This window comes from Rhagoletis pomonella, unplaced genomic scaffold, assembly GCF_013731165.1.
Source record: "Rhagoletis pomonella isolate Grant_MI unplaced genomic scaffold, Rhpom_1.0 Rhpom_scaffold_00003, whole genome shotgun sequence".
NCBI classification, from domain to species: Eukaryota; Metazoa; Arthropoda; class Insecta; order Diptera; family Tephritidae; genus Rhagoletis; species Rhagoletis pomonella.
The window spans coordinates 93,450,485-93,471,894 of record NW_023458557.1 but is presented as its reverse complement, the minus strand read 5'-3'; the positions used below and the strand labels follow the sequence as shown (position 1 = coordinate 93,471,894).

At 39.5% G+C, this 21,410-nt stretch overlaps 2 protein-coding genes across 3 annotated transcripts in view; both read right to left on the bottom strand.

Annotated features, from left to right (window-relative positions):
- The window catches only part of LOC118735822, a 55,136-nt gene extending 50,647 nt beyond the window's left edge, over nucleotides 1–4,489 (bottom strand). The window contains exon 1 of the mRNA XM_036465796.1: nucleotides 3,407–4,489. Coding sequence (XP_036321689.1) covers nucleotides 3,407–3,866 — 460 coding nt within the window. The 5' untranslated portion in view covers nucleotides 3,867–4,489. The remainder of the gene's footprint in view (nucleotides 1–3,406) is intronic.
- Nucleotides 4,490–6,602: 2,113 nt separating this feature from the next.
- LOC118735821 (probable chitinase 10) overlaps nucleotides 6,603–21,410 on the bottom strand; it is a 24,368-nt gene continuing 9,560 nt past the window's right edge. The window contains exons 1-8 of one of the 2 annotated variants that reach the window (XM_036465795.1): nucleotides 17,545–17,684; nucleotides 17,210–17,431; nucleotides 10,604–14,527; nucleotides 10,357–10,542; nucleotides 10,015–10,294; nucleotides 8,537–9,955; nucleotides 8,219–8,453; nucleotides 6,603–8,154 (exon numbers count right to left, since the gene is read on the bottom strand). In XM_036465795.1, the coding sequence (XP_036321688.1) occupies nucleotides 6,735–8,154; nucleotides 8,219–8,453; nucleotides 8,537–9,955; nucleotides 10,015–10,294; nucleotides 10,357–10,542; nucleotides 10,604–14,527; nucleotides 17,210–17,248 (7,503 nt within the window). In that variant the 5' untranslated portion in view covers nucleotides 17,249–17,431; nucleotides 17,545–17,684 and the 3' untranslated portion in view covers nucleotides 6,603–6,734. Of the gene's footprint in view, nucleotides 8,155–8,218; nucleotides 8,454–8,536; nucleotides 9,956–10,014; nucleotides 10,295–10,356; nucleotides 10,543–10,603; nucleotides 14,528–17,209; nucleotides 17,432–17,544; nucleotides 17,685–21,410 lie in introns of those variants that run through there. The other variant, XM_036465794.1, reaches the window with a different exon arrangement.

The following is a 21,410-nucleotide window of genomic DNA, read 5'->3' as shown; positions in this document are numbered from 1 at the left end:
ACGAGCAGCCCATGTAGTTTTGAGTACCGCAGTGAATGACTAATTTATGGACACCTTTATCGCTGTTATAACTTTTACTTAAGTGCTCTTGCAAGCTTAAAATATATATAGAAAATTGTTATAGCCACATGCAAGTAGCGTGGATGCAACCAACGTTCAAGCGAAACGCGGATCTATGTAACTGGAACGATTTAGATGTATGCACATTAGGGCGTGTACATTTTTTTTGTCTATGCGCGTATAGCATAGGAGGATTATATGTGCAATTCAAACAAATTCGCTGAAGAACCCGTGGGTGTAAAATCAATTTGCCGTTTACCAAATTGCGAAAATTGGTTACGAAAAAAAATTTAAAAATTTTAAATTTTGCGCTCTCTGGTTGATTTTTTAAGAAAAACATAAATCCATAAATGGGTTCCTCATGTCAAAAAAAAAAAAAAAACTATATCATGTTTTTATACAAAATTCAAGCATTTCTTTACGACACTACATCAAAATGCTAAGAAACATATTTTCGCAATTTGCTTAAATTACACGTAGAATTCTTCTGCGCTATACGCGCATAATCGAAAAAATGTCCCATACAAAATGACCCGCCCTAATGTACATATACCAACATCAATGCAGCGTAAAGGCGGGAAATATGCAGGAAAAATTGATGTGAGTTAGAAGAGAAATATATTTGTTCGTTCACGGGGCCTCATCGAATTGAAAAAATTCCTACGTGCGCATAGTCGCGATAGCTAACCTTACAATTTTTTGAGAAACAAACGCAACATCAAAATCAATGGGTCCAATATTTTAAATTTATGTTAATTATTCGCATGTGAACCGAAATTTTTGCTGCGAAATGTTTAAAAGCACACACTGCATACATACTACACTTGTGGTCAGCTGATTAAGTTAAGTTATATTTTGACGAGTTTAGGCAATTTTTCTATTATTTATTTAATGCTTATTATTATTATTTTTTTTTATTAAAGTTTCGCACGTTATATAACAAGCACCATATATGAACATAGGTACACAAATCCACGTTTAAAACTTCGTACAAAAATTTTTAAAAATTCAAAAATCTTTACCAATTTCGCCCAATAAAATCAAACTTTTTATTCATAATTTCAAAAACAAAAAATTTGATATGCCCCATTAAATTTCAGTTAGATAGAGTGCTAATTTCAAGTCGCTAGAAAATCGCTTTGATTTTTAAACATTCTTTATGTTGACGGCGCTAGGAATTGTCTTCTATATAAAGAAATTGTCGAGCATACTTTATATGGAAGAAAATGCATAACACCGTAAGCTAAAAACCAACGCGATTTTCTATCATCTTGAAACTTTCACTTTATGCAACTAAAATTTAATGGGCTATAAAACTGAATACCTAAAATACCTAAAATTTGTTTATGTTTGAAATGTGTGGAAAAAAATAATAAACATTAAATTAGTAAACAAAAAAATATAAAAAACTGATCAAAATGTCAATTAAGTTAATCAGATGACCACTAGGGAACATATGGTGTTCATGTGTATGTACTTATGTACAATGCTACGCATGGGGAAGGTTGATAGGTTGTTGTATTGTTTGTTTGATGTTTTAGGTTGCCTTCATTCTACAGGAGAGGGTAGGTTGTTGTATACAAATGCATAACAATTGGTTACAGAGTATAGAATGACTGTTTACTCAGCAAATACAAAATGGAAATTCTTTACAGCGAAAATCTTGAAGAAAGTGTGCTTTGAGGTCGTGGGCTGATTTAAGACCAGCTTAATCAGACAACGTAGGCCCGAAACTTTGTGTGTTTGAAGTTCGGAATAAGAAAATTATTTTTTCGTAGAGTACAATTTTTCAATCGAGTCATCTGAAGCTTTCCTTCTACTAAGTGTATAATATAATATGACCGAGCAATAGAGAAATGGCTATTTAAACATGCGAAATTCCAATATGTAAAATCAATGTTTGTACGTAATGTGTATTTTAGCTATTTTTATAAGCAAACCAAAATTGTTTTGCATAATTCTTGCAGCGCATGAATCTATGTATGTATACAGATTCTAAGCGATGTGCACGCATAAGTATTCTATTTAAATAAAGATTTAGAAATTGTATCAATTATTTCTTAAGAAACTGTATCTATACATACGCTCTGAGCAAAATATATGATATGATAAGCAGCACACAATGTGGCCGACGAGGAAATTTAAAGCAAATTTTCACACAAATTTCGGAATTTAAAGAAATGAATCTTAGCAAATACATTCAGGCTATTTGGTGAACGTGAAAGGCATACACTTGTACATACATATGTACATGTATTGCAATAAACCAGTGTAAAGCATGCCAGCTTACATGTAAATATGTAGATTCTACAATAGAGATTTGTGTGTTGGTGCCTGGGTATCTGCAGCCATATGCTACCCAAGCGTCCGTGTCAGTAACACCAAATTCAATCACGTATTCCAAATCACGTGCATCTTAAACCAAGCGCAGCTGCGAAAAATAGGTACCAAGCAGATCAGATACATACATCCATCCATTATTTGTCTGTATTCACTCTCTTTAGTTAATGTTTACAGCACTTTCCTACTCAATAAATAATTTTGGAAACATTTTACGAGCAGACAATTTTACATTTAAAAGACAACAGCCAATTTACTTGTACTTTCAACACCTAATCCAAAGTAGCATGGAGTTGATAAATGTTGCAAGTAAAGAAGAATTGGAGTGACGCAAACAGTTTTTTTATTGAAAAAAGAAAATATATATGTATCTATGTTTTATTTTGCATAACGTATTATTACAAATAGTGATGGTGTTGTCGTTAGAAAGGACTGAAACTTTTTTCAAAAATTGATTGGAATGTCTTGAGAGCTTCGTTTGTTATAGAAATATCCTGCATGTCATAATGTTTCAATAATAGAAGAATAATTAGACAGAGTAATAATAATTGAATCATTGCATATCCTCCTATGCTGGTTTTTAAGGATGATCGTTTCAACTCAAAGTTTTAAAGAGAAACACTTAAAACATATTTTCTTTTGGCTTGTCATACTCATGCAACCAATTTAGAAAGTATGATTCATCATAAAAAGATGCATGCTTTTTTGTGGTTGTACACATAAGCCAAAGAAAACTACAACAAGCATTACGTTCCCACGACAGTCGGGTCTACGTAACCGGAACGACCCAGATTTATATCTGGCCAAGGACTGTCACTCCAGCAACACTCACCAAAAAGTCTTTTGGGAATTTGTATGCTGCTACAACAACAAAAACAACAATCATTAACAAAATATTTATTGAACTAAAAACTAAGCATAATACCGAAAAAAAAAATTAGGTACCTAATAGTTTAAGAATCATTAAGTAATATTTTTGGCAACTTCTTGGCCACCCGGCACATACCTTCAAATCCCGCCCGTTGGCGTTCAGCATCGTATTTCAACAGGGCCACCTTAATAGCTTCTCGCTCGGAATCCTTTAAATTGTAGACCAATTCCCGCGCGCGTTCAGAGCATAGTGGCTCATGCACTGTATCAGTGGGATATTTGCCACGCACCGGCGTTGTGGATTGCGAACAAATAGTGGTATGTAACTGACGGATGTTAGTATGGCGACTTGTTGGTTTATTTTGGAGTCGGGGGAGGTGATATTGCTGGCATCGCTGCTGACAAAAGACACCGGTAATATTGACAGCGCTGGCAGTGAGATTTGTGTCAACTAAGTTGGTGGCAAGTGCAGTGCCTCCTAGCACATGCAGCTGATTATGTTGTTTTCCTAATTGTGATAAGAATCGTGTTTGTTTTTTAAATAAACACAAACAAGTCCGTGCATAGCGCGCAAAAACGAATGTATCTGCTTGCATTTTTTTGGAACTCTTAAAACCTAAGCTCTGAGAAATAGTGATCACTGACTTTACACTTTTATTTTGACTTTAAAGGATTGTTTCTAATAAATCCACCACTTAAGCGCGCACTTTATATTGCCATTATTTTATGTGTATTATATTTTTTAGCTTCTCCACACCATACCAAATAGTTTCATTGTTGCTTTTGCAATGACGTCACGTACATAAGCATGCGTTTCGCGACTGACACTCGAGCATTTGGGTTGAGGTAACGCTGTCGGAGAACGTTTATAAACGTTCTCTGGTATCACTGCTTGTATGCTAACGCGTGGAATCTTACTCGCTTTAAGCTTAGCAATCCCCAATGAACACTGCAGTGTCTCAGTGGCAATGCAAATCAGTTAAAAATAGCACAGAAATTCGATGTACACCCGGACAATTGCGTTGTCTCTGCGACGCTTTAACAAGCCCGACTGGCGCTGGTCTCCTTTGCTATCCGTGTGTAAACTTGCGCTGGCACTGCGAGTTGGCCTACAAAAGCTTTGCGAATTCTCTTGACCAATAATTTTCTAGTTTGTTGCGCTTTTAACCACTTTTCCACCACTTCATGTTTGCTGGACAGTAAAATAACAAAAAAAAATTTTAGTGACAAGTGCTTTGGATGAACAGCTGTTTGGGCTACATGGTTGCATTAGGATGTTTCGATTGGAATGAAATGGGATTAGGAACAGCCGCCATACAGGGTGCGCCGTAGATCTGTACCGAAATTTTAACATGATTTTGTAATACATTTTTGAATTTTTAGAAAAACGCTTCGACATGTTCAAATAACTGCCATTCCTCAATTGGTGTGCTAAGCCATGCGTTTTTCTATGCCAACGAGCGTCAGCGCGCGCTATACCCAAATAAACGCGGCGTAATTTATGACGTTGTCTCTTTTCCTCTCGGTTTTTATTCTCATTTCCCCTTTCACTTTTTTGTCCTCTTTCATTCTTTCTGCCTTCTGCATCTAACTTCAACACGTAATGCCATTTCAAATATGAAAATTCCATTTGGTCAGCGCTAGCGCGGCGTTATTGTAAGATGCTTCATACAAATTGTATTGGCATGAGAATTTTTGTCTGTTTCTTGTAGCTTGACGCGCCAATTTAGAGGCGGCAGTAAACATAATTTTATTCACTTTTAGCAAATCATCTTAATATTTATCAGATAGGTTCTGCGATTCACCCCCGAGTGAATTTCTACCCCCTTTTAATTTGAATTGAAAGTGATTTTGGTGAAAATTCACTCGGAAGTGAATTGCAGAACCTGCCTGTACACTTTTTTCTACACCTTGCCGTGTCACAGAGTAGGTCTGTTCGATGAGTGCACTAAACGCCCGTGTTAGTTGATAGCAGAGTAAGAATGATAGAATACAAGATTGCACATCTAGGCGGCGATGACATTTCTCAAGTAAAAGTAACGCTTTTTCTGTTACTAGCGTACCCTAATGCACTCAACGAACAGAATTCCTCACTTCGTTCATTTACTGCAAGGCGCCTAACTCTCTCCCCTTGGAAATCCTTGGCAACCATTTTTCCACCTGAACGAAAGAGGTCAGACTGCAGCTGGGGATTCACGTCGACGACGATCCAATTCCGACGGTGAATAACCCAAAAATCCTCGGAGTTACCTTCGAAAGTCTGCTCTACTTCTCGGCGCATACAACCGAAATTGTCAATCGAGTACAGAGCCCCAACAAAGTCCCCAAGTCGCTGCCGGCAGCACCTGGCGCAAAGACAAAGAAACGTTGTTGGCAACATAAAAGGCAATTGGGCGGCCGGTCCTAAACTATGTAGTGCACGTGTGGTCGCTGGGGATTAGAGGGACACAGTGTACGAAGCTACAGACATGCCAGAACGCGGCACTCCGGACCACGACAGGATAGCTCCTGATGTCGCCTCAAACCACCTTCACAATGAGGCCCAAAAACAAAAAAAAACTATTTGATCGATTTTGCGAAATTCGAAGTTTTACAAGGGTTATTGTTATTAACTTATTTGTAAATGAATTTAGTAATTATTTATTTTCCACTGATCCATATCATGTATTTTGCTGATTCTTTCTTATGATAATAGTTAAGTAGGCACCCCTTAGCCTGATTGTTCAAATAATCGTAATTTTTTAAAAAAATTAATTTTTTTTTTAACAACTGAAAATTTTTATTACTTTGAACTGTCAGGCTTATTTGTGTCTACCTAACTATTATCATGAAAAAGAATCAGCAATATATATGGTATGGATCAGTGGGAAATAGATAATTACTGAATTCATTAACAAAAAATTTAATAACAATAACTCTTGTAAAACTGCGAATTTTGAAAAATTTCTTAAATTGTACTTTTTTGTTATGGTCGTAAACCCAATAAAGTGATTTGTGCCAAAAAAATTTGACCTTCCAAATTTAGGTGGCACACTTGAGAAATTTTCACTCAGTATTCTGTATGGTAGAGTAACTGTAAATGATATGCCCTCTCAAATCCCCAAATTTACATGACGTTTAGAGATTTTCGTCGTATACAAAGTCGCTCGTATTTATTAATTAAATATCTTATGAAATAATCATGAATATAAAGTATTTCTGCTATTTTATATATTTTTTGTTAAATCTAATGTAAAAATAGAAACTAAAGTAATTAATGTGTATTTTTTTCGAAATCATGTCGGTTTAAAATTATTCGACTTGTAATGCAAATCTTGAAAACAGATTTGAAATAAATCGTAATTATGATTTTATTTCTTCGCTAATTTTTATGTTTCATAAATAAGTGGCACAAGTAATTTTTTTTTTTAGCTATGAGTATGTTCCATATCCGTAGATTCGTAGGCACCAAGCACCTTTGTCCTTTACGTGCAATCGTGCGCTCTCTGGCCCGGTATGCCACGCAGTTCTTGCGTAAGTGTGCGCAGCAGCGGATGTTTACCGCAACCGCAACGCCCTCGGAAATCGTCCAAATCCAAAGCCCAAACCATACCACCTCCTAGACCCAAACTCTTCACGAACTGTGCCTTTCGCCGTATATCCGATACGTCGTCGTACGAGACCCATTGATTGCCATTGTAGGCATATGGACCAATACGTCCCTGCGCGTCTCGTATCACCGACCAACCACCGTTATTTACCTTCTCACATATCTCGTAGTAGGCGAGGAAACCAGCTGCGCGCGTGAATGCTCCCGCCTGGCCAGGACCAGTTGATTTGGTGTTAAGACCGCGTTGTTGAACATCAGCCAGTGTGAAGGACTGTCCATAGAGTGGCATACCCATGATGAGCTTCTCACGTGGTGTACCTTTCTCTAACCAATAATTTATGCTGAAGTTGGCATTGAAATATTCATTAGTATCGCCATCAACATAGTACAGCGGTGCCACATGTCCAGTCTGTTTATCCCAGTTGCCATGGAAATCATATGTCATAACAGCTATCCAATCGAAGTAACGCGCCAATTGTGACACATCATAACCGGCATCGATAACCTTTTTGCTGGGCGAGACGGCAGCAGAGAGCAGAAGATCACGCGGCTTAAAAGCAGCCGAAAGTTCGCGTACCAGTGCCGCAAAAGCTTCTTTTTCTGCAGGCGCACCCTTTGTGCAGTCGACTTGCCAGCATACGGGATATTCCCAATCCAAGTCGAGACCTTCAAAGCCGTATTTGTCAATGAAAGTAAGTATGCTTTGTATAAAGCGCGCGCGTGCGCCCGAATCTAATACCAAGCGCGCATATTTGCTGCCCAGTGAGTCATTCCAACCGCCAATGGCGATGGTCACACGAATACCTTTACTTTTGTAAGCAACAACGCGCTCGTAAAAATGATTATCGATATCGGCCCATGAGTCGTGCGTTCGTATGGTCAGTGTTTCAGAGTTGAGCACAGCAAAACCATAAACGATATGCGTGCAGAGGTTTTCATCGATATCCTCGGGCAAATATTTGCCATCACTCGGACGATACCAGGCCCAGTTTGTAAAGTAGCAGACGACTTTATAGTCGCCACTCCTATTAATGGGCGGCAATGTTGGTGGTTTTGGACGCGCAGTTGGCTTCTTATCAGGTAGCTTTGAGGGCTTTTTAGTTGGCTTTGTAGGACGTGGCGCCGATGTAGAAGCTACAGGCTTAGGCCGACTTGTAGCTTTCGTAGGCTGCGGGCGTTTCGTCGTTGCGGCGGTGGGTCTCGGACGCCCGGTGGTTGCCTCTTGACGCATGAAACACTTCGAGTTTAGCGGCCAATCACAGTAAAACTCATTCCAATGCAAGCCTGCGGGGCACCTGAAAAGTGTAATGACAAATGTTAAAGACTGAAAATTAGTTAAATTAAAAGTTGGTGTCGTACCTCTGTTCGATTAGTTTTTCAAACTGACAAATGTAATATTTATTGCAGTCACGCTCGTGTGGCGCAAAGTTTCTTCCATTACATGGTTTAGTTTCCTCTTCACCGAAGTCCTCTAATGCAGCGATCGCAAGTGGCTCTGCAGTTTCGATAGGTTGACTGGAGTATGTGGGGCGCGTAGTTTCAACCGGTTTCGGTTTCGCCGAGTACGCTTGCGATGGACCCTTATCTGAGGCGACTATAAAAAAAGTAATGAAAATTATTTCAATATTCATGAACAGTTGAGTCTTCCAGCCTCCAGCTATTTAAGGTATCACTTACTCATGGTGTTGTCCTTCAGCTCTAGCACACACTTTGGTGCTGGTCCGGGGTAGTTTCGCAGAACGCGATTAATTGTTTTCAGCAGCGGATAAGACTCGCATCCACAAACGTTTTTAAAGTCATCCAAATCCAGCGCCCAAATCATAGCACCACCCAATCCCATCGCGCGCACAAACTCACTCTTATGCCTTATCATCGAAACATCATCGAATGAGACCCACTGATCGCGTTGGAAGGCATAGGGTCCCATGCGACCACGTGGATCACGCACCACACTCCAACCACGTTTGCGAATATACGAGCAAATTTCATAGTAGGCGAGGAAACCACGCGCACGTGTCGCTTCGCCGGCTTCACCGCCACCGTAGGTAGGCGCATTCAAGTCATGATCCGATGCTTGTGCTAGCGAGAACGACTGTCCATACATCGGCATGCCCATGATAATTTTCTGACGATCGGCGCCGCTCTGCAGCCAGTAGTTAATCGAGAAGTTAGCGTTGAATGTTTCCGTGCCAGCAGGATGATCGTACATAGGTGCAACGTGTCCGGTTTTCTTGTCCCATTGCCCATGGAAGTCATAAGTCATAACTGCGATCCAGTCGAAATAACGTGAGAGAGATGGCACATCATAGCCGGCGTCGATGACTTTCTTGTTGGGTGAGACGGCTGAAGATAAGAGAAGACCCTGTGGTTTGAATGCCTGCGAGAGTTCGCGCACCAGCGCAGTGAACGCATCCTTTTCGTCCGATGTGCCCTTTTTGCAATCCACTTGCCAACAAACTGGATATTCCCAGTCCAAATCGAGACCATCAAATCCGTACTTTTGAATAAAGTCAATAATATGATTTATGAAACGCGCTCTCGCCGCAGCATTGCGTACCAAACGGGAGTACTTATCACCAGCGGAATCATTCCAACCACCAATCGCAACGGTCACTTTGATACCCTTCTTGCGGAAGGCCACCACGCGCTCATAGAACTTGTTGTCCAAATCAGCCCAAGAATCATGTGGTTGTATGGTAAGGGATTCCCGGTTCAGTACAGCAAAACCGTAGACGATGTGTGTACATAGGTCGGGATCGATGTCTTCGGGCAAGAATTTTCCGCCATTTTGACGGTACCAGGCCCAGTTAGTGAAATAGCAAACCACCTTGAAGTCGCTAGGTTGAGTTCCACTCTCCACGGCCGTGCCGGTGCCTGTGGCGGTGCCTATAATGGTGCCAGTACCTGTACCTGCTTGTTCGCCTAGCTCCGCTGACGCAGATACTTCTTCGACATCACCATTGGGATCGATAACATTTTCCTCAGCCAAGCCGGTCTCTATCTCTTCAGGTGCGACAGACCCTTCAATGGTGTTTAGGTCTTCGCCCGACTCGGTTTCTGTATTGGGTGCTACTGGATCATTGGCAGTAACACCAGCTAAAATTTTGTAATCAATTTTTATTAAAAAAAACTCAGTTAGTCGTTAGCAAACTTACGCATTTCTTCGTATTCCTTTGGGGGATCCTTCAACACATCATGTATTTGTGTTAGTAGCGGGTGTACGCCATCTCCACAACGATTACGGAAGTCATCCAAGTCCAAAGCCCACACCATGCCACCACCCAGATCCAGTGCACGTATCAACTGCGACTTCTTGCGTATCATAGGCGGGTCGTCGAACGAGACCCATTGTGTGCCCTTGCGCGCATATGGACCCATGCGGCCTTGTTCGTCCTGTATGACCTCCCAGCCATCGTTCTTGATGCGGTCGCAAATCTATAAGCGCAAAAAATATAAGTTTCTTTTAATTTTAATTTCAAATGTCACCAGTTGCCTACTTCGTAATAAGCCAGGAAGCCAGCAGCGCGCGTAAACTCGCCCGCTTTACCAGGACCAGGTGCTTTGGCATTGAGACCATTTGTCTTGACATTCTCGAGCGTGAATGACTGACCGTACAATGGCATGCCCATAACAATTTTGCGTGAGGGCGCGCCCTTTTCAATCCAATAGTTCAGCGAGAAATTCTGTTGGAGAAAAAAGTTGCATAAAATAAAGATTCTTTTCACAAGCTCTTTTATAACTCACAGCATTGAAGTAGTCGATTTCATCTTCCGGATGGTAGAAAAGCGGCGCAACATGTCCAGTCTTCTTATCCCATTGGCCATGGAAGTCGTAGGTCATTACTGCAATCCAATCGAAGTATTCAGCCAGTTGCGGCACGTCGTAACCAGCGTCAATGATCTTCTTGCTTGGTGAGACCGCTGTCGAGAGTAGTAAACCGCGTGGTTTGAACTCCTCGGAGAGTTCACGTACCAAAGCAGTAAATGCTTCTTTTTCATCCGACACACCCTTTTTACAATCCGTCTGCCAGCACACAGGGTATTCCCAGTCGAGGTCAAGACCTTCAAAGCCATACTTCTCCAGGAAATCGATCGCATGCTTGACAAAACGTGCTCTGGCAGTAGGATTCCTTACAAGCCTGCTATATTTGTCACCCTGCGAATCGTTCCAGCCACCCAAGGCAAGACTCACTTTTACACCCTTGCTACGCAAACCGCTGACGCGTGTGTAGAAGTTATTGTCGATATCCGCCCAAGAGTCGTGTGTGCGTAGCACTAGATTTGAATAGTCAAGCACGGCAAAGCCATAGACGATGTGCGTACACAAGTCTGTATTGATGTCGTCGGGTGTGTAACGTCCCACGCCCTTGCGATACCAAGCCCAATTAGTAAAGTAACAAACTACCTTGTAATAGCCATCTAGTGGCGCCAATATTGGCTTATCTGTTGGATAGGTGGGTCGAGGTACACGTGTCGTCGTCGTAGTGGTGGTAGGCGCGGGACGCTTAGTTGGTTTTGGTTTTACTACGACCGGACCTCCTTGTGAGATTTCATTTACACCAGGCTCGAGACTCTCAATTTCACCCGCGCCTTGGCCACCCTCATCTTGCGTGCACTGCGCCGATTGTGGCCAATCACAGTTTCTAATCGCTTCATTAAAGTGCAAACCGGGAGGACAGTCACTGCCTTGTAAGCGATTCCATAGACAGAATAGGTATTTCGAGCAATCACCAGGATAGGCAACACGTTCTTCGCCATCGCAGGGATCGCTGGGGTTTGAGTTGCGCAGAGCCACTGGATTGCCCGAACGCAGCGCTTGTGACTTCACAATACGGAAGTACTGCTTGGTTGTGATGCACTGCACGTTTTCGGGCCAATCGCAAGTCTGGCGAATAGCATCCCAGTGTAGATCGCCTCCGCACGAATTCGGCACCAATGCACCATTTATACAAATGTAGTACTGATCACATTTCTTATGTGTGTAGTATTCGCCATTGTTACACTTTGCGTTTGGCCGCTGAGGTTTGCTAGGTCTTTGTGGTTTCTGTGGCGTGGGCTTGCGCGATGGTTTGCTTGAAGGTTTTTTCGTTGGTTTGCTTGAAGTTGTCGCCAGAGCTGTAGGGGCTACTGTAGTGGCGGGTCGCGTGGTGCGATTGGGCACGCGTGTTGTTGCATAACTGGTGGTTGTACGCTTGGTGGGTGCACGGGCTGTTGTTCCAGGTAATTTTGTGGGTCGAGTAGTAGCTGAATGCGCTGTTGCAACGGGCTTGTTTCTTTCCGAACATTTTGCCGAGGCAGGCCAGTCACAGCTCTTGTTCTGATCATTCCAGTGCAGTCCACCAGGACAGAATTGTTGATGCAGCTCACCGGGTTGGATGCACTGATAGTAGGCATTGCAGTTGTAGCGATCGGCATAGAATTGGCCTGGCTGGCAGTTTGAGGCTTGCACAACTGGGCGCACAACTGCCGGTGATGGTATTGTGGTGTGTTCAGGACGGTGGGGGCGACGCGATGTTGTTGACTGTACCGTCGGGCGTCTTGTGGTGGTAGTGCTTGTTGTCGTTGTAGCTCTGGTGGTCGTTGTTGTCCGTCTGGTCGTCGTTGTTGGAGCTGGTGTAGTAGATGTGGGCGTCCACCAAGGTGTGGTCGATGTGGAACTGCTTGTTGGCCACCAGGTGATTGGCGTAGTTGATGTTATATGGTCATGCTGTGGCGAAATCGTGCTACCAGGAGAACCATCGCTACTTACTGTCGTCATGACTGGCGGTACAGGAGTAACCGGCGCGGATGGGCGCGCACAATTCCCGCGAGTCGGCGGTTCGCTGTTTAGTAACCCAAGCGCGCGATTAATTGCTTTGAGTAGTGGGAAAGATTCGCTACAGCAGCGATTCTGGAAATCGTCCAAATCTACAGTCCACGCCGCAACGCCACCAAAGTCATTATTTGCGGCATATCGAGCCTTTGCTTCTACTGAAGCAGGGTCCTCATAGCCGACCCACTGATTGCGCAACATGGCATAGGGGCCCGACTTGCGTTCGACATCACGGCCGGTGAGCCATTTGTCCTTGCGTATGCGATGACAAATTTCGTAATATGCCAACATACCTGGCTGCTTGGTGAATTCGCCCGGCTCGCCAGGTGCAGACGTGGCTACACCCTCACCCACCAAAGAGGTGCTGGCACGTTCGAGCGTGAATGATTGCCCGTAAAATGGTATACCCATAATGAGCTTTTCACGCTTGGCGCCAGACTTGACCAAAAGTTGCATGGCGTAGTCCGTATTATATTGCGGGTAGCGGTCACCTTTCCGTCCGTAGAGTGGACTGACATGACCAGTGCGTCCTTCCCACGCGCCATGATAATCGTACGTCATAACGGTCATGTAGTCAACTATCTTTGATATTTCCGCGAGCTCATACGCCTCGGTAATGATCTCTTTATAGCCCGATAGCGCAACACCAAGTTGCAACTTCTTGTCGACGCGGTCGAATTCGTTTCGTATCTCACGCAGTAGTTTGGTCAAGTTGGGTTTATCGCTCGACGGCCCCTTGGAGCAGTCGCTCTGCCAACATTTTGGATAATTCCAATCCAAATGCAAGCCCGCGAAGCCATTGCGTTTTAGAAAGCCAACCAAATTCGATGAGAAAACTTTACGCTTAATTTCATTGCCAGCAAGTCGGGAATACTTGTCGCCCGTTGAGTCGGTCCACCCACCCAAGGCAATCATAACCGGTACCCCCGATTCCACAGCACGATTATAGTATTGGTTCTCTACATCTACCCATGGATCAAACTCTTTGATGGTCAAGTGATCAGGATCCAGTGATGCGAAGGAGTAAATGATGGTAGTACATAGGCTGGTGTCCAAATTTTCCGGCACGAATTTGCCATCCGCCTTTCGATAGAATGCCCAATTGGTGATGTGACATAGCACCTTCGGCGAATTGTTGTAATTCTTACGCGCAGGTGGTGCAGATTTCAAGTGTGTTGGCGCACCATAATATTCACCAATATCACCGTTTTGACTATGCGTCAGCGCACCATAACCGAATTGCTCGCGCAGTAGCTCCACATCGTCGAGTTGGTCGAAGTGTTCCACTTCCTTGGGATTCAAAAGCTGTTGATAGGGTGAGTCAGCGCGGTAAGGTTGGGGCAAGTACTTCTTATCCAGCGATGGCGCGGCAAAAGCAGCATATTTGTCCGACACAGTCCAGGGATCAGGTGCGGCAAATGCCTCCACATCAGTTTCCCGTTCGTATGCGGATGCGCCTTCTGTATGAGTAGCAGCGGTGCTACGTATTAATTCTGCATTCGCCACCAATTCTGTATCTTCATCTTCATCGTCGTCACCATCCGCTGGTAACGCCTCAACTGAGTCACGTATGAACGAGCGTACTCCCAGGGAATCAGTCAATTCACTGAGTTTATGCAAATCCACCGAAGGTACGCTTTCAACTGCGCTACGCAGGGGTAAAAAGACATCACCAAATGAAGGACGCATGCTGAAGCGGCTGAGTGTTAACATAGCCTGGTCTTCAGCAGGAATGCTTTCCACAGCTGAACGCACAAAACTCGACGCGGTGTGGGATGCCGGTTCGATGGCATGCACTTCTGGTGCATCGATGCGAATGTGAGCCAATGTGGGGCTACTCAAGGAGCAGCAGAGTAGCTGTGGATGGTTAAGAGAAATATTTATTGAAATACTAAGTTAGATAATTGAATAAAAAATATGTAGTTATAAGAAATTACGTCAGATGGGCTTGGGTTGTTGTTGTGGAGAAAAAGTTCTGAACTAAAGCGATGAATCTGTCTTTAGGGGTAGAGAATATTAAACATTTTAAGTTTGGGAATGAACTTTTATTGAGAATAAAGTTTGCAATGAAGACCTTTTGATCAGGTACAACCTCAGGAGTTACTCGATGGGAATTACTTCTTATGATTCAAGAAGAAGTGATCAAGGCGATGGGTCGACAGAAGTATTCTGTGCAAGAATGTAGTATCAGTCTGCGTTTGGGAGATGGTGGCGATATGAGATCGGAGTCAGGCAGGCTGTTTTAAAGTTAAGGGAAACGCGAATGTCTCCTTAAAATTTGTCCAGGAATATGAGTTTAAGGCCATAAATACCATTTTGAAGAGGAAAGGGCTCGAGCTTATTATGTACCAGCTCACTGGTAATCAGAGTATTCAGTGTAACGAATTGGTTGATTAATTATTGAGCTGTGGATCTGCCGCTCAGCCAATGGGATAATACTCAATTATATTTAGGGATAGTGTTTATCGAAATCTCAAGAGGTATTCGTTGAAGTAACTTCAACAGCTTCAAACAACCAGGCGCTTCTTAACAATGTCAATGTTGAGTTTATTTGGAACCCACCCACCCATCAACAGTTATCTTAACTTAATGAAAACGTTAGGACAGTTTGAAGAAGAGTTAATCTTGTAGCGCCTCCCTTTTTCTCTGCTTCCCTATTCGTATATGAATGCACGAATGTAAAAGTTGGTATTGAATCTTTGTTAATTTTTGGTATTATTTATTCAACTTTAAAAGCCGAAAAATTATGATCACTTTTCACTATCAATTGAATATGTTCAAATTTTAGAATATCAAAATTTAAATTCCGGTTTTTAAATTACCAAAAATTAAGTCCAGTTATTCAATAGCCAAATAGTTACATATAAATATCAAGGTTTTGATTTCCTAAAAGTTCATGTTTAGTTTTAAAACAAATAATGTCTTAATTTTTAAATTATTAAAAATGTATGCCCAATTTTAAAATCACAAAATATTTTGTCCAGTTGTTCAGTGTTAATAAAATTATGTCCATTACTACCAATTCATTGACTAATAAATTATGTCCGGTAATTCAGTATTAAAAAAAAAAAAACATTTCCAGGTTTAAAAATATTAAAAATTTAAGGACCAAAAAATAATGTCTAGAATTTAAATGACCAAAATATTGTGTCCACTTTTTAAATGAGAAAAATTATGTGCAGTTAATTAATTATCAAAAAGTGATGTTCAGCTTTTGAATTACTCAAAAATTCAATGACAAAAAAAGTATGTCCAGATTTTTAATGACCAAAAAGTCATGCTCAGTTTTGAAATCACCAAAAATATACACATGTATGTATGTACATATGTATGCCCATTTTAGAAACGTTGTAGTCTAGTTATTTACATATGTAATGACCAAATTTTTATGCCATGTTCTTAAATCAATCAAAATTAAGTGCCATTTTTGAATTAATAAAAATGTCGACCCATTTGACCAAAATTATTGTGTGTGCCATTTTTTTTAGAAATCTACGCTTTGATGCAAATTATGTCCAGTTGACAAATTCTATGAAAAAAAATTATGTCAAACTTTTAAATTACAAAAATTATGTGAAGTTATTTAGTTTTAAAAAAATTATTTCTAACTCTTAAATGACAAAAATTATGTGCAGCTATTAAATGTTAAAAAATTATATCCAGGTATTCAATTGTTTAATGGCAAAAAATTATGTCCAGATTTTGAATGACCAAAAGTTGTATTGAACTTTTTGATTATCAAAAATTCAACTCTGGTTTTAAAATTATTAACAAATTTGGTCAATTCTTAAATCTCCAGAAATTCATGTTCAGTCTTTAAATCACCAAAAATATACACATGTATGGCCATTTTTAAAACAAGTATGCTATCTAGTTATTTATATAATGACCAAAATATTATGTCACAAAAAATTAAGTCTATTTTTTCAAAATGGTAAAAAAAACGTACATATATGCATCCGGTTTTTGCTTGAATACGTTCAAGGTCGTGATTACAACGGCACCTAAAAAAAAACTATCTACGGACATCTATTTCGACCCACTGAATCTGAATCTGAGGTCCGTTTGACACGTAAAACCGTAAAATTTCGAGTAAATTGCAAAAATTGCATCGAATTTTTTGCTATTTTTCAAAATTCCCTGAACTAACTCGGAATTTAGAAGGTGTACGAGTCAAACAGACCTCAGATTCAGATTCAGTGGGTCGAAATACATTTCGGTAGATGGGTCTGGTTAAAAGCACAGACCACTTGTTTTCTTGAATGCCGGTGTTATTACCCACTTTACTCAAATCTATGCATACACACCCAGCGCTTAGTTAAATAGGCCCATAGTGGCGCTGGTCATTTCGAGGAAAGGTGGATGACATTGACTTTATGTTTTGCTCTTAGAAAATTAAATTAAAAATGCGCTTTAATACTACAATTATCAAAATCAAAAAAAGGACAAGCATGCGGCTATAAATTGCTTTTTAATTCTTCACTAATCTGCTTAAAGCACCGCTCATTTTTAAGCACATTATCAATCACCAGAACTTACCAGCACACACGCTGCTGCGCCACCGCTCACCACACCCATCTTCGCTCTTCAGCAGCAGCACTTTTCCACTAAGACTTTCCTGCTACGCTGCCGCACCGTTTCTTCGTATCCGTTTCACTTAAGTACGAGTACTTTATGCCGATGATTGTACACGCCTCCTTTTCTTCTTTCTTTTATTTAAAAGCGGCTACTGTTTAAATGTGTAATTTTTCACGTTTTGGACTGTAATGGAAACAGAGAAATATACATAATTATTAATCATTTTTACAAATGTTAGCAATTTGTCTGTCAAGTTTGCGGCACAATGAAGATGGCGGCGAAGACGAGTCACGTACTTCTTATGATGTATTTTATTGGGTGCACATAAAAATTATCTACCGCCTTGTGAATAATTTCGATTCGTAAGAAATACATATGTACATATGTACACTCTCACTGCCGCTACGCGCGAAAGACAGTAAAGTTACCAGCTTGATGGCTGATAAACAAATGAAAGTTATACAAAAATTTAGCGTAACTCGAAGACTTACGAAATATTTCGATTACAGCAAATAATAAAAAATACAAGCAAACACTTATAAAAAAAGATGATTAGTATTAATAACGAACAACAAAATAGTAAGAAAAACGAACAACAAAAAATTAAGAAAAAAAAAAAAACAAAAACAAAACAAAGCAAAAAGCCTCCAACACAATGTGTTTTCCTGACGTATAAGGAAAGCCGCGGCTGTGCGTGTCCTGCATGTAAATCGAATTTCAATACGCATACGACTACAGCGCGAGAAAAAAAAAAACCGAATACAATAAACAATAATAAAAAAGAATAAATAATTTAATATATACAAAATATTCTCGCTGCCAGCCGCTGACAAATCGGGAAGTATATTTCGCTGTAAAATCAATTTTAGTCACACTTCATACATATTTTCAAGTGGCTACAAAACAAATATGTGAATACTTGTGCGTTTATAATAAGGTCATTGTAAAATTTGAGTATCTGTGTGTGTGCGTCTGCTTGTGTGGGTGCTTGTGTATTGGTCACAATACTAATTTGCATATGCGTAGTGGGTTCTCTGGTAGTGGTATGATTGATTGTATGATGCATCGGCTGCTACTGCTGATTAAATATTGTTTTTTTGATTGATGGTGGCAAAGAAAATAATTCTTTCTGTTTACATGTGGTATATGAGTGTATAGTACATACATAGTTTTCCTTTTTATTTGTGTTTATTTGTGTGGTATTTTGCAGTGTTTACACACATTTTACCGTTATGAGTCTGTCTGCACACGTACACAGATAGGCAGTAGTAATTGTTGTAAGGAGAGCTCGTGAATTGAGGTACTTTTCTAAAGTCTTTTGTTTGCAGCGATTTCAATAAGGAATAGGAATGTTCTATAAGAAATTTCATTTTTTTAGCAATTAGAAGGTCACATATAAGTTCTACAGTACTGAGTATTGTTTTGTATATTTTTATGTACGTAATTATGCAATTAATTATCTCGGGAACGAGAAGAGATAGCGAAATAAATGTAACGGTGAGATGAATAATTCAGGAAAAATAGTCTCCTTGGATAAAAGAATTCCTTGACTGTCAAAAAGAGAAACTTTTTAATTTTTTCCATTTGCGTGGTCGCAAAAACTCAAAAACGCGAGAGAAAAAGATATGATAGAAACTAAATGTCGTTCTCGTAGTTTCGTTTCCAAGAACGCTTAGAAATCCAAATCGAAATGAGAAAACAACCTTCGCGAGCATTTTCACAAGAACGAAAGTGAGAACAAAACTGTCGAGAACATTCTCAACGGGAATTATATTAAGAACAAAACCCTATGGAACGTTCCCAAAGAGAACAAAATGCGAACAATACTTTCGGGAATATTTATAAGAGAACAAAATGGGAACAAATGTCTCCGGAAAATTCTGGCAAAGCATAAAACGGAAACAAAAGTCTAAGAAACTTTCTCTCGGATAACAATTTGGGAACTAAATTCTCAGGAAATTTCTGACAGAGAACGAAACGGGATCAAATCTTCTCTGAACTATTCGCGTAGAACAGAAGCGAGAACAAAATTTTTCACATAGCGTTTATTAGTTTGAATTGTTTGAAAAATAGAATTAATCAAATAAAACTGAAAGATATTTATGCAAATTAAGTCCACGAAAGACTTAAGACACGAACTTTTCTTGCATAGCAAATGAATTTTTTTTCCATAAATGAACAGTTCACCCTACTGATAAACTATCTGGAAGTTTAAATGATCTAGCTTTCCTCTGGCTTAGAATTAAAAATAATGGTCCTCACTGAAAGGATTAAGCTCTCAAAATGTCTGTTTCCATTTTGTTCTATAGTAGAACGTTCACCAGACATTTGTTCTCATTTTATCCTCCTTGAAAATGTTTTCGATACTTTCGTTCTTATTTTGCTCTCATTGGAAACGTACCCGAAAGTTTTGTTCTCATTCTGTTCTTATTGAGAGCATTCCCGTGAGTTTTCCCGAACCAATTGTTCTCATTTCGATCCCTTTAAAATTTCTCCAATACTTTTGTTCCAGTTTGGTTCTTTTGTGAAAATGTTCTTGCCTACTGTATTTTGTTCTCATGCAGAACTAAATCAAAACCGGAACGCGTTCTCGGTCCCTGGTTTAAGTAAAAAAAAAACTACATAAAATCTAATATTTTATTTTAATGGCCCAATTGAATGATTGACCTCAAAGCCCATTTTATATAGTTTTTTTTTATTTTTGAAATATAAAAATAGTACATTTTTCGGTTCTTGGGACCATACAAATGGATTCCTTGACTCAAGTAAAGCAAAATTATTTGTAGAAAATTTTTGAAAAAGAAGACTGCAGGTTGGTTTCTGTTCAAAAAAAAAAACAAAAAAACAAAAACAAAAAAAAATTGGAATCCTTCTGTTTCCGAGGGTTTATGTGATTCTTTTATGCAACGATACTATCCCGAAAGCTTTAAAATACCGTTATAATTATTTCGCTATCTCTCCTCCTTCTAGAGATATTTGATTATGTCTCTTTTTTCAAAATAGATCATAGTCCGCCGTTGCTTCCCTCCATCCTCCATATATAATTTTATTTTTTTTTTCATCTAATCCTCTTTTCTTTATCACTAAAAAATAAAACATTCCACACAATCGCAAATTCGGATTTTATCCCGATCATTACACCCACGAGTGCGTACGTGATTTGAAAGTATTTGCCATTTAATTGTCTTCCGGTTTCGCGGAGAAATAATAAAAGTAAATTGTAACAAATAAATAAAACGCTAAATGTACATAAACGTGCGATAGATGTATGTATAAGAAAAATAATTGTAACGTTCCAATTAAATCACGCAAATGATGTGACGATATTCGTTAAAAATTTGACTGTTAGAATGCTTCCAGGCAATTAGAAGTAGAAATTCAACGTACTTAACCACACACGCGCTTAACCGCGGCTATCACAGCGCCACAACTGAATGCAGAACACCACAAAATTCTGGCTGAAAGTTACTGTCGCTGTTCGGCTGATGACTGCAAGCTAATTGGTATGCATTACAACGTGGCTATTATTTAAAAGTCTGTTAGTGATTTGTTTGCTTGTTTGTATGTGTGTGTGTTATGCACGCTTGAAAGGCAAAGAGTTTGAGTGTGTTGGGGGACGATTCAAATGCTTAAATTGTATTGGTGTGAGAAAGCATTTTGACATTTGGGTGATTTTTCGGTGATTTTTAGAAAATAAAAATTATTATTTTTTAACTTAATTTAGTTAAATTAATTTATGATAAGACGATTTTCATAAAAATTTTCGATTTATAAAGCATTTAAATCTTCTTTATTTTTAAGAATGTCGGTGCTAGTTTATACATATATTTTCGAAGGCATTTAGATGGTAGGCAAAATAGTGACTTTCTTCTCGACATTTAATTTATAATCTTAAAACTCGCGTCTACATATCGCGCACTTTCTTCAAATATAATACAACTTCAATATTTGTCGTTTTTGATACAGAGCGCAAAAAATACCCAAATATTACTTTAATTTAATTGTCATAATATAAATTCATTTACTGTTACTGTTAATTTAACATAGTTGAATTTAATTTAATTTTTATATATTTTGATTTCTGTTTTAATTCATTTTATTTTATTTTATTTTATTTTAACTTATTTTATTTTATTTTATTTTATTTTATTTTATTTTATTT